The sequence below is a fragment of the Anabrus simplex genome, chromosome 3, assembly GCF_040414725.1.
Source record: "Anabrus simplex isolate iqAnaSimp1 chromosome 3, ASM4041472v1, whole genome shotgun sequence".
Lineage (NCBI taxonomy): Eukaryota > Metazoa > Arthropoda > Insecta > Orthoptera > Tettigoniidae > Anabrus > Anabrus simplex.
Genome location: NC_090267.1, coordinates 187,190,599 through 187,203,393, shown reverse-complemented (window position 1 = coordinate 187,203,393; position 12,795 = coordinate 187,190,599). Strand labels below are relative to the sequence as shown.

Genomic DNA, 12,795 nt, shown 5'->3' with positions numbered 1-12,795 from the left:
CACTTGAGCAACACACGCTGGTCGTTCCTGAACATACACTATGGAAATTCTGAGATAGCTTTCACCAACATATAATACCAAGCCGCCACAAGCGATGCAATATCAAGTGCCTAAGCACTCCACAGTTTGTAGGTCAGTCACGTTCCACAAACATAAAACGACTACGTTCCACAAACGTTTGAAGTCCAGTCCAACATAGTGCAGCAGTGTCACTCCAGTACTGTGTTGTGACGTTTCACTCCCATATCGTGTGTCTCGACGAAGTTTGAACACATGCCTATATAGACGTCAGCCTTCCCCTTCCTCTCAAAAGATACGTCGACATTGATCCTATCCAGCCAATCACGAGATCTCCTTGTCAAGACCAAGCTCTGAATCTCTGCCGTGTCACAAAACAATCACAAGATCAACAGACTCTGGGGTGTTTCACAAAAGTCATAGAACTTCCCGATACGTCAACAAGTCCATCTCATCAGACTCTGGGATTCCTGCATGAGTCATACAAATTTCCTGAGTTATGATAGCAATGATTTTCCCAGCCGTTGTACAAAACAAATTACTCATACTACATATGGGGACCTTCCAGCTTACAATATTAAGAATAAACGTACAGATGAAATAATAATATAATAATAATATTAATAATAAATCGAATACTGACAATAGTATATCTCTCTTCTAATTACAGTGCGAGGGTGTGATATATGTACTATCACAAATCTACGTGCCTAACGGCTCTAGACTTCAACGGAATTATATTGTCCATGTTGCCTTAGGCACAATTCTGTTACTAACTAGAATGTATCAGTTCTTTTCCTTCCACCAGTTTACTACTCTATATTCCCCTAATAATGATGAATAATTATTTTGCAATTCTTCCCGGGTGCATCCACTCTCTGTTCAGTAACTTTACAATCGTATACAGCTGATTTTCGTAATACATTTTTCGCATATCCTACTCATCTATACATTTCTCTCTTATCTCCTTTGCGTCTAAATAATCTTCTACAAAGTGCGCCCATTCCATTTCTTCAGAACATAGCAAACATTTATTTTCATCTCTATTTTGTCGGTATGCTTTATTTTTGTGTTCTTTGGACCACTCGGTAATACTGAGAAGTGATATATCTTTCCGCCTGGCGTCTTTGAACAACATAAAGGGGAATAAAAGCAGACTCAGAGAAGAACTTTGTTCTCTTTACATTTCGGAATACCGTCTTTACAACAGCGAAGTGTCTGTACGTTGTCAGTTGTTTGAAATCTTGAAAAGGTTGTCGTAATGAAGTTAGATAAGATTTAAACACGTGTTCATGAACTTTACTTTTGTCGTGACAGTAGTTTCTACCAAGCTTGGATTTTGAACACTTACACACACTAATGCGAGCATGCAAGCGCTATAGTGTATAAATGATGATGATGATGATGATGATGCTTGTTTAAAGGGGCCTAACATGGAGGTCATCGGCCCCAGTGTATAAATGTGTTGGAGCTTTTGTTAAATTGTTAAATTGAACAGTAATCTTGACAGTCGAAGCCCACGCGCGTTTGGATAGGGCATCTTGGCACATTAAGGTGAGTTACTTTGAAATGAACTGACAAACGCAGAGATGTAACACAAAATTAGTGTAAATATCCAGTAATTTTGTTAACAAAACAATGTTCTGGTGTTTTACATACTGTGACATGTGCACGTCAATCCTTGGCATATGGTCAAGCTACATTTCCTTTAATGTGCATTCATTCTACAAAGTGTGGCATGTGCACGTCGATCATTGACATATAATCAAGCTACATTTTCTTTTATGTGGTCCATCGTGTTGAACTTGAGTGTATTTAAACATGAATCGTTTAGAATGCAAGGTCGAAAACAGATATACATAATTATTTCAACGAAGAGGTTATCTTGTGTTAAAGTAAAGTTACACTCACCTTATGTTACTCATGGTGTTAGATATCGAACAAATTCGAGGTGATCGTTTCGCAAAAGTGAAGTGCAAATCTGTAACATAATTTCAACGTGGCATGAGTTCATCAGGTTGCCATTCGGCATAAATTTAACGTGCACCACACCCTCCATATCAAAGAACACTGTCGCAATTACCTTTCCTGCTGAAGGTTGGACCTTGGCCTTCTTTCGTAGTGGTGATGTGGTATGCACCCATTCCATCGATTTTCTCTTCGTTTCGGGGGTGAAGTGGTGGACCCACGTTTCATCCACTTGACGATTCGTCGCAGAAACTTGTTTCCCTTCACCGGATACTGTTGTAAAAATGCCAGACGATTGGAAACGTTGTCCCTTGTGAACATCGGTGAGCAGACGTGGGACCCATCCTTGACACGGTTTACGAAATCCAAGGTGCTGGCGAACAGTGGAGAACATACTGCCAAACGAAATGTTCAGCACGCTGGCAGTTTCCTGCAGTGTTATGCGCCGATTCTCTCTAATGATCCCATACACACGGTAAACATTTGCAACGGTATTGGACGTTGCGGCTCTGCCTTAGCGATATTTGTCCGTGAGATCTTCGCGTCCGTTTTCAAACTGCTTACACCAGTTTACAATACCTGGGCGAGTTGTACGCTAGCAGTAATTCCAAGATGAATGTCCGTGCAATTGAGCCGTTTAGCCCATAGAAATCTGATCGATGTACGCACGTCCAATTTGGAGTGAACATCCAATTGACGCGCCATTGAGTCTAGCACGCTCTACACACACAACACGACGAGATACGCGTACTATACCAACCTTCCTATCAGACGTGTCAGTAGCTACTGAAACTTGCTCGGTATTGGCCACGGTCACGTAACACAACGTGCTCTCGCGGCAAGATAGTGTAACTTAATTTTTGATTCGCCATCGTAATTACTCACGAAACCTTATTTATTTGTGTTACACATGTTTACGTACATATCACCTTTGGCTGGCCTCGCAGACCGCATGTTCCAGCACCTCCTTTTCAAAGGCAGGTGTAATGGTCGTCCTCGTGTTAACCGGTCCCTCCCTGCGAGTTTGCAACATTCCAGTCTCCCGTAACCGCCGATCGACCGAACTAAGCACTCGCCGTGGTGGATGATGCCTGCTGGGGAATCTTTCCCTGTACAATGTAGTGGCCCCTATTGCCAGTTTCCGTTTGGTACACTTTCAATGAAACACTCTGTATATGGGTCGGTAGATGCAGAGTGGGTCTCGGCCCACAAGTGGCCACGGCTCTACCATGGCTCTACGCCTCTGTATTCGGGAAACGGAAAAGGGCTGGTCTTCACGGCTGGTCTTCACCGTCGGCTGACCTGAGAATGGTTTCCCGTGGGTTTCAATACTCCTGCACTAAGGCGAATGACGGGACAGTTCCTAGTATAGGCCATGGCCGCCAACCCCCTCACCTTCTCTGAGCATCTCCTTCACCGTTACCAATCTCTCGGCCTGAGAGACAGCGTTACCCTCTAAGAGGACCGCCCCTCTCTTCAGGGGAGGAATGAAGACATTTTAGTAGTAGTAGTCTGTAGATGTGCAGGCGCTAGTCAAGGGTCTATTAGGCAGGATATGCCTCCAATTGGTCTTCTTGATCTCTGTAGGACAAACGTGAAATCATACGGTCAACGTAGTAAGACTTGACAAATGCATTATGTGTTAAGAAATTTTCTGTTAGAACAGCAATGTCGCCTTTAGAAAAGTATCTCGATGCCATGCTTAGAATACTGGTGACACCTTCTACATTCCATAGTTTTATCGCGGTGGGTTTTGTCCTGTCCAATTCTGTCTGTCTAATGTGCTTTATAGGTAATTTTGATTCCTTTGTAGCGAAATCTGTAGCGACGAAAAGTTACTCCCTTAAGCCAGAAACGTGATTAAATGCCTCGTCCATGTATATAATGGTATTCTAACTTTAAATGCTTTGCTTGACCCACTGCTCCTTAATTTCTCACAAATGACTTGTCCCCTTATATCATTTTCTGTAATATTCAGTAGGTATTGGTGTCGTGTTCTGTAGCATGGAGTTCAACTTGTTCGATGTACATCGAGACTTTACGTTGGGCAGGTATTCGGTATTTCTGTATTGTAGGTGTGTGTTTATCAGTTCTTGGACATAAACTTTCACACGACCGACTCTGATACTTCCCTTATTTTTAATTTTATCGCTAAAAATTAAAGAACAAACAAAAAAGCAAAGCCATCTCCGTGCAGAGGCCCTTGGTGGGGTAAAAGTTAAAGGCTTCCACGGTTAACCGTACGCCCGGCTGCCTTTGTCCCCAGGAATTAACCTGGCACTCATTTTTAACATAGACTGAGTGAATCTCAGGGCCATGTTCACCTCCAGAAGTGGAAATCTAGTTTCTTAAATTTTCGACTTCCTGGCGGGGAATCGAACCTAAATCCTTCTGGGTGATCCGGGCACACCTTTACCGCCTCGGCCAGGCATCCCCTACAGAACAAACAATGTTTGTAAATTATATTCTAAATAAATTTTGTCTCGGGCAATGTTCCTATAAAACAACCGAAAAAGAGGTACCGGTATGTATGTTTACATCGAGTTTTATATTTAAGGCTCCCTCTGAAGCTCCCCTCCTACATGAATATTTTTGAAGAAATTATAGCTAAGATTTTACTCGCCCGTATCCTAAAATTAAATACAAAGTTTCATGAAAATCTACCAATCTATTCTCCCGTGATGCTGTGAAAGACAGGCAAACAGGCAAAAATTAAACTGAACAACACATAGGCTATTATTTGTCCGGTCCGGTGAGAAAAACAAGTAGGCCCATCAGGTCAGTGTTTAAAAACTACAAACAAAAAGACGATTTTTATAGGCCTACATAAGATTGTGATCTATGGCTGTGGAACCGACCACTCCACGGATGCCAACACCATGGCTCAGTCAGCTTCCGGCGGACTAGCTGCTAACATGACGACGACGAAACAATCTCTTCCTTCCCCGAGTTGTGTCGTCCGCGGCGTTGACCCGGCCATCACGGAACAAGACCTCATGCACGAACTTCACTCCGCGGGCATTCCGGCTCAACGCGTCTGTCGTATCAACAACGACCGAGGTCCAACGTTCATGGTCCGTTTGCTGCTCCCCTGTGATGACGATGTCCATCAGTTGGTCACCTCCGGGCTTCGTCTCCGCCGTCGACACCACCGTGTGGAATACTCGTGTTCCTTGCCTCAGTCTGGCCGTCCTCCTCCCTCTGTATCTTCTCCTCCTCTCCAATCCGCTCGGCTACCCACCCCTCCTCCGCAAGCAGTCCACTCTTTCGCTTTCCCACAACATATTTCCCTTCCGCCCTTCTCGATATTGGAACTTCTCCGCCTCCTAGCCACTTCCGTTACAGATATCACAACCATTCTCTATTACCTCTTGTCCCAATACTACCAACCTTCTCCTTACTTTCCCTCCAACCCGACCCCTCTTATTGTTCCCCCTCACTCTATGTAACTCATTGTACTGTTCTCTCATTCTATACTTAGTTCACTATTCTCTGTATTAACTCAAACTTGTATCTCTGTGTAACAGTTCCCTTTCCAGATCGCGTGCCCGAGATACGTCAATAAAATTCTGTCCTTTTTCTCCTGGTGCTTGAGGGGTCTGCATGGGTGGGGTGCTTTGCGGGTCTTCCCTGGGTTCCGGCTTGTTGCCGCGGATCCTTGCGCCAGTTCAATAATTTTCCTTCTCACCCTTGTATGTACAAGACATACCACCACTTTCGACCTTTATTTCTATGAACTTTCTCTCTTCTCAATGGCCAAAGAGCTACCAGTTTAGCTGACGGCCCGCCCTCTCCTCGTTGAGGAGTGGGAATAAAATAACTCTTTTGATTTTTTTTATGGCTGTGGAAACGATTAAAGCGGGTGATAAGGGAAGTAACTATCGAACATTTTTAGCGTCCGTGCATTTTTATATTTTACATTTCTTTTCGTTCCATCAACAATCGTTAAAAATTACTTAAAGATGAATTTAAGACTGTCAGTATTCTAGAACAAATGTTATTCCTATCCTATGCCATAGCTTTTCACTATACAGCATTATTATTTAATTAAATTTACTGCTGCTAAAAGCTTTATTTCTATACCCTAATGGGGGTACGGCGGGCCTCCTAGAGAGTGAAGCCCTATATTAGGCCAGATGTGTTGTGGTGAACTGAAGTGCGGAGATAGGCCGCGGCCTATGAAACGAACTGTCCCTGCATTTGCCTTAGAGGAAAATGGAAACCCACGGAAGACCATTTAGAGGACGGTCGACGATGGGATTAGCCCACCGCCTCCCGAATGCAGAACTCTGTTTCAAGCCATAGCTGCTTGGTTAATTATATTTCAGCTTTATTGTATCGGCCTCCCCAGGTATTTGGTTTCCTGTCTGCATGCATGCACTGCACACTTACTAAGTACTAGAACCGCCCCTGATTGTTTTGGATTTACTCCCGATTTCATACAACTGGACTCTGTGGTTTGTAGGCCTATGAGATTTAAATCTTTTGATGTGTACGTAAAATATTAATCTGCGTTTTATAATGTTGTATGAATGTCTACGTATAACATTGTTTGTTTCTGAGTTTGCATTGCTCACTTATGAGTTTTGGGCCTAGAATTTCCCTTATAATGTGCGATCTATTTTCTCAGTATTGTCGATGTAGTCTTTCCTGTTCAAAAATAGAGCTTCCGATCCATGGATACACTACTACTAAAACCAAACACCATGTCGCCCGAAGGCCTTGAGATTATGAAGTGTCGTGTGGTCAGCTCCGTAATTGTAGTCATGCAGGCTGAATGGACCTCGAACCAGCCCTCAAATATAGGTAAAAATCCCTTATCTGGCTGGGAATAGAACCCGGGGACACCGGGTAACAGATAGGCACGCTACCCCTGTACCGCGGGGCGTTTTCCGCCTCCATTTAATTTTTGGATTCCGGCCGAGTAGTATGGGCCATATGCTCATTTACTGCTGTTGAGAGTAACCTTGACTTTGAATAATCTGTGATCTTTTCCCAGGGAAAATTATATTGCCCATCATGGGCATATTTGGTGGTATGTGTTACCAGGTGGTGACATTTTGGCGAAGACTTCAGCGGTTTTTCATTTAGAATGTAACAGACCATTCTTTTCTAGTAATGTAGGACTTTCAGCACAGTCTTCGGACTTAGATTTACACGTACTGGGAAGTTAATGAAATGTAAGGGAGCACGAGTGGTTCCCGTCGGAATTCTCCCCCTGTATTCATATTGGGGGAGTGAAATTTCTTACCTTCTGAATTGTAAATCCGTTCTCAGCCTTAAAAGTTTTCCCTTTTAGTCTCGCGGTAGAGTGGAATTAGCCCCTGTTTCTTTGGGCCTTAAGCCCGCTTAGGTTTCTCGTCCTTAAATTTTTCGGAATATTCGTTTTCCGCCTCCATTCAATTTTTTGATTACAGCCTGTATTAAATGTTTACTTTTCTCGTTGGTCGTATGCCTCTGCACGTACTTGTCAGTTGAGGGTAATCTTAAATTTAAATAATCTGTCATATTTTTCCAGAGAAAATTATATTGCCCAACATGGTCATACTTGGTGGTATGTGTCACCGGGTGGTGACATTCCAATTAATAATATAACAAGAGACTGGCTCTCTCTTTTTTCTTTTTCTTTTTTTTTTTTTTTTTTTACTAAGCATTCCATTTAAATGGTGGTTAACCTATTTGTGAATAGGAATTTGTACTCTGCTGATATGCTCCCTTGGTATGTTATAGAAAAATAGGAATTCTTTCCCTGATTATTGTACCTATTTGAAGCTAACGCTTACTATTTTGTACCTGCTTCAGAGCTTACGAGCTCTTTTTCATTTTTCAGAGCTGACGAACTCCGGTAGTAATTATGCTATCATTTTATTTTTGGATGTTGTTACTGCTAACATTATTTTAAAATTAATCAAAAAGGAAAGAAATAACATTTCTCGAATCTTGTAGTCTAATTTGTGCATTGCCCATCTGTTGACCCCACACGCTTCCTCACCTCTGCTGACCACGGATATCTCCAGAACATTTATTATTATTATTATTATTATTATTATTATTATTATTATTATTATTATTATTATTATTATTATTATTATCTTTACAGTTCACTCTGCCAGCGGACATGATGCGGGCCGTTCAAAAGTGCGCTGGAGAGTACGGACTACAACGTAAGTTAATCCTTACCAATAAAAAGCTTCTGATAGTTATCTGTATGTCTGTTAACTGCACAAAAGCTCCCTCGTAAATGAATGTGACAGAGCAAGTATCGTGTTCCTATGATCGCAAGATTGATCTCGATCGAATTTTTCAAAAATTCGAAGTGAAAAATGATCCATGATTTCCAATATCGTGTACATTATTCTCCAGCAGAACCCTCCTGAAACGTTTTGTGACCTTCAGAAGGAACTAATCTTTATAACTCAAACTCAGCTTCATCTCATGTGAAATATACTGTTTACATTGCACTATGTCGTTTGGTATGTGCTAGAACATGGATCATTTTCAGCCGGATATTTTTTGATACTTGTTTAGCGTCGCGCCGACACAGATAGGTCTTACGGCGATGATAGGACAGGAAAGGGCTAGTGGTGAGGAGGCAGACGTGGCCTTAATAAAGATACAGCCCAAACATTTGCGTGGTGTGAATTACCATGGAAAATCATCTTCATGGCTGCCGGCGGTGGGGTTCAAACCCACCATCTCCCGAATGCAACCTCAGAGCTGCGCAACACTAAAAATATTCTATAATGATAGTTCGAAAAGGTACATTGTTAGCGCCAGCCAGAACTGCGTGGTTCTTTTTTTTTCGTTAATAGAGACCTCAACTATTTTGAGGTAAGCCTGTCTTTTCACATGCTTCACCGTCAAGACAGGGGTTCAAGTGACCCATGGACCCGCAGGGGTGACCGTATTCAATCTTCAATTAAAGACTTAGTTCTATATGCAGCAATATTAACTGCCTTATCATATATTTTTCATTTTCTTTCTCTCAAATTTGTCCCTCTTTTCTTATTTTCTTGATCGGCCTACATGTTGCCCTCTTGGCATTAGCCAGGTTTCAGAACGTAAGACATCGTCGTAAGAAACATTCTAACATCAGAATCTTCTTCGTGTCATCCAGTAATCCTTGCTATTCTTCCACCCATCTCCTTATACAGGTTTTCCTTTTCACTCCTTCTAAATTAAAGTCCGTCCTTAGAATCTTATGATTAGGTTTCTCAGCTTCATATTTTAAGAACATAGTGAGGTCGTTCACTCTGGGGTGTGGTCTTCGAATTCGACTGTTCAGTTTATGATTCCACCCTTCTACTGAATTATTCGTCCTATGACGTCACCGGTAGCAGTTCAATAATTCAGGTGGCAGTAGCCATTGGTCCACGAAGTAGTCAAGGAATTGGACAAGCTTTTCTTTTCTTCTTCTTCTTCTTCTTCTTCTTCTTGTGCTTGCCCGTGGATATATAGTCAACTTTCTTCAACATTATCAGGCTTGAGAAGAGCAAGATCAACACTCATTCGTACACACAGTCTGACGTCTTTTTGTTCCTTGTATAGTGTAGTCATACCAAAATGCTGAACTCCCCTCCAGAGACAATGCGTACAATGAAAAAAAAAAACACCTGCGGATATTAACCGAGGAAAATACCTCCTATAAGATAGCCGATGTTTCAAAATCAGTATACACCGTCTCAGGCTTCCAATCAAGTACTTTTCGTAGAAACCATTCGTAAATAAGTTTCTGTCAGGAAGAAGAGCAAAGACGACTGGTGCAACGTTTGTTCATCTTTTGTGCTTCCAAGGTCGACATGTATGGAATAGATTTCATTAAAATGACTACTGCGGCGTTTGAATGTCCCGTGCACGAAAAAATACATTTCTCTTCTCAAAATTTCCTTTCCTCTGCCTCCACCGAACACAGACAACCTAACTTTATGCCATGAGAAAATTCTCCCCGTCAGACATTTTTAGGATTTCCTCACGAAGAACAACCTCCTCGAAACTTCTTGGTACTTTTTTTTACTCCTTGAGCATGGTTTCTATTTCGATACAGCGTACTCTTTTAAACTGTAGAATGCGGCATCCTTGTAACGAATTCTTAACCCCTGTTTAGTAAAAGCTGAATTTCTTCGTCAAATAGCTGAGAAACTGCCGCAGTATAGTCCTCGCAGGATCGCTTCGCTCGAATACAGTGACGGCGCTAAGCAGCTCGCCCCCCAGCCCCACAATAATTGAAAATGGGCCTCTCTTTTCCTGATAAAGAAAGTTACAAATTTATTTCGTAGTTCAAGGTTGTATAATATTACAATGAATAATAATAATAATAATAATAATAATACACAATTTAAATTTCAAATCCTAAGGAATTAAGATAATGTACTTACAGGGTACGCACACACACACACACACACACATACATGAAATGTATATTCCAATTACAGTAACTAAAACACGCTGACCGGCACAATATTAAGAAATGATCTCGTTCCTAGGACTACTGTTTACAACTCAACCGTCCATCGTAGGCCTACTTAGTTACATTGATTGTCGAGAGTTATAAACAGGTTCGAAACTTCAGTCTTTAGAGTTTAGATAAGGAGGATGTCTATGTTATTGCATCTTCGCTGACTACTGGGTTCTCAGAACTGGCTAATTACTTCAAAAGCCTTGTTGATTGTTGTGAGTGGCAGCAAGGGATGGTTATTATTGGAACAGGTTGGGAAAGCCACATTCTTTCAGAAATAACTACCGTACTCTTATTGACGAAAGAAGCTCTGCAATACGATGGCCTAAGTTTGGAATAGCCCTCTGTAATACAAATAATACTGTGCTGTGTGCTGCAGCTTTATCAATATGTAAAACCACTCTTCAGCTACAATTTAGAAACAATCATGGGCAACTCACAAGCCATGGGTGCCTCTCACCCCACGGGGTCTGCTGGATCCTTACCGCCGCCACTGGCTCGAAATATAGCCTTTTTTAAGACGAGTTCAAACGAAGTCGTGAACTGAGTGATAGCACTAGCCATCACCCAACCGGTCGAGGTCACTACCTCGTGTGAACCGTCGGTAGTGGGAGTAAAGGTCCAGCACGCCCTCGGAAAGAAAAGTTTCTGTAGCTATTTTAATTTTCCAAGGACAGCTCCTTGTAAATACTACTGGTGGCACCGAGTAAATTCCCCCTCTTCACCCTGTCATGAACCCATAGATGCCTACTTTTATTTCAAACTAGCAAGATACCCGTGCTTCGCTACGGTATTATACTGAAATTTAGAATTGAATGCTTATTGTTTTAGATATATAATCCGCCGAAATTCGCGGTCTGACTCGTTTTCTGCGAGAACCCACCAAAATTCCCGATCTGACTCGTTTTCTATTAGATTACGGCACGTTTCCTCCCATTTTTCAATCTTCTCTTCCAGCAATCGATTTCGTACTTCCCGGGCTAGGCTCAGGTATTCCTCCCGGTCAGTTGGGTCCGTAAATCTTTGCCATCTTTTCCTATAATCATTTTTAATATGGATAAAATCCTTCAGGAGATCCGGCGTGGTGTCATATTGGGTGCCTAGAAGGCACTGAACCCGCGGCCGGACTGCATTCTTAGTCATTACCCGTCCAGGAGCCGTTTCCAGCGCGGTCCGCACATTTGACGACGGTCCGGAACATTATTATTATTATTATTATTATTATTATTATTATTATTATTATTATTATTATTATTATTATTATTATGTGTTGCTGGAATGGATGATGACAGGAAAACCGGAGTATCCGGAGAAAAACCTGTCCCGCCTCCGTTTTGTCCAGCACGAATGTCACATGGAGTGAACGGGATTTGAACCACGGAACCCAGTTGTGAGAGGCCGGCGCGCTGCCGAGGATCCTTATAAGTACATTAAGAACAGTAAAATCAATTGGTCTCACCTCCTTCTACACCCCACCACCGTTAAGTTTATTTGCCGCCCCCCCCCCACAAAAAAATTAAAAGAAGGCTTGTTTCTTATGTTTAAAGAAGATTTCAAACACCAATGTTACGGTCTACTACCTTACCTTCAGTTTTGAGATATAAGTATCCCCATAAAAATAATTTACTTTGTTCACTTCATTTCACACTACTCCCCCCCCCCCTCTAAGTGAATTTTCCCGCAAAAAATACTTGTTTCTTTAATAGTAAAGGATCTTCTAAATACCAATTATCACGAGTCTAACTTCTTCAGTTTTTGATTTATGTGTCCTCATGAAAGGAATTCAACTCCTTTACACTCCCGCCCTCCAAGATGGTTTCCCCCCAAAACGCGTTTTTCCTTGTTTTTAAAGGAGATCCAAATACGAATTTTCACGTCTGTAACAACTTTAGTTTTTATTAGATGTATGTATTCTCATTCAATTAATTCAATTAATTTTTCAATTCTTTCACCCCCCTCTCCCCATTCATTGGATTTTCCGAGAATACGTATTTCTTTATTTTTAAAGCAGATTGCAAATATCAAATTTCACGTCTGTAACATCTTCATTTTTAAGATATCAGTAGCCTAATTAAAAGAATTCAACACCATTTTCAGTCACTTTTACCCCCCCCCTTCACCCAAGTGGTATTTCCGAAAGCTAAAAATACACGTTTCTTTATGTTTAATAGAGATAAAAAAATATCATTTTTCACTTCTGTAACATGTTAAGTTTTTTGAGATAAACTGTAAAAATTCCTATTTTAAAATTTCACCACTTTTGAGTTCCCCTTAAGTGGAGTTTCCAAACACAAATCACCTATGTTTCTTTAGATTTACAGGAGATTACCAACACCCACTTTTTACGTCTGTAA

At 41.5% G+C, this 12,795-nt stretch overlaps 1 protein-coding gene across 1 annotated transcript in view; it reads left to right on the top strand.

The window, feature by feature from the left end:
* Positions 1–8,107: 8,107 nt before the first annotated feature.
* The window catches only part of LOC136866726 (uncharacterized), a 69,913-nt gene continuing 65,225 nt past the window's right edge, over positions 8,108–12,795 (top strand). Inside the window, exon 1 of the mRNA XM_067143837.1 lies at positions 8,108–8,150. Coding sequence (XP_066999938.1) covers positions 8,108–8,150 — 43 coding nt within the window. The remainder of the gene's footprint in view (positions 8,151–12,795) is intronic.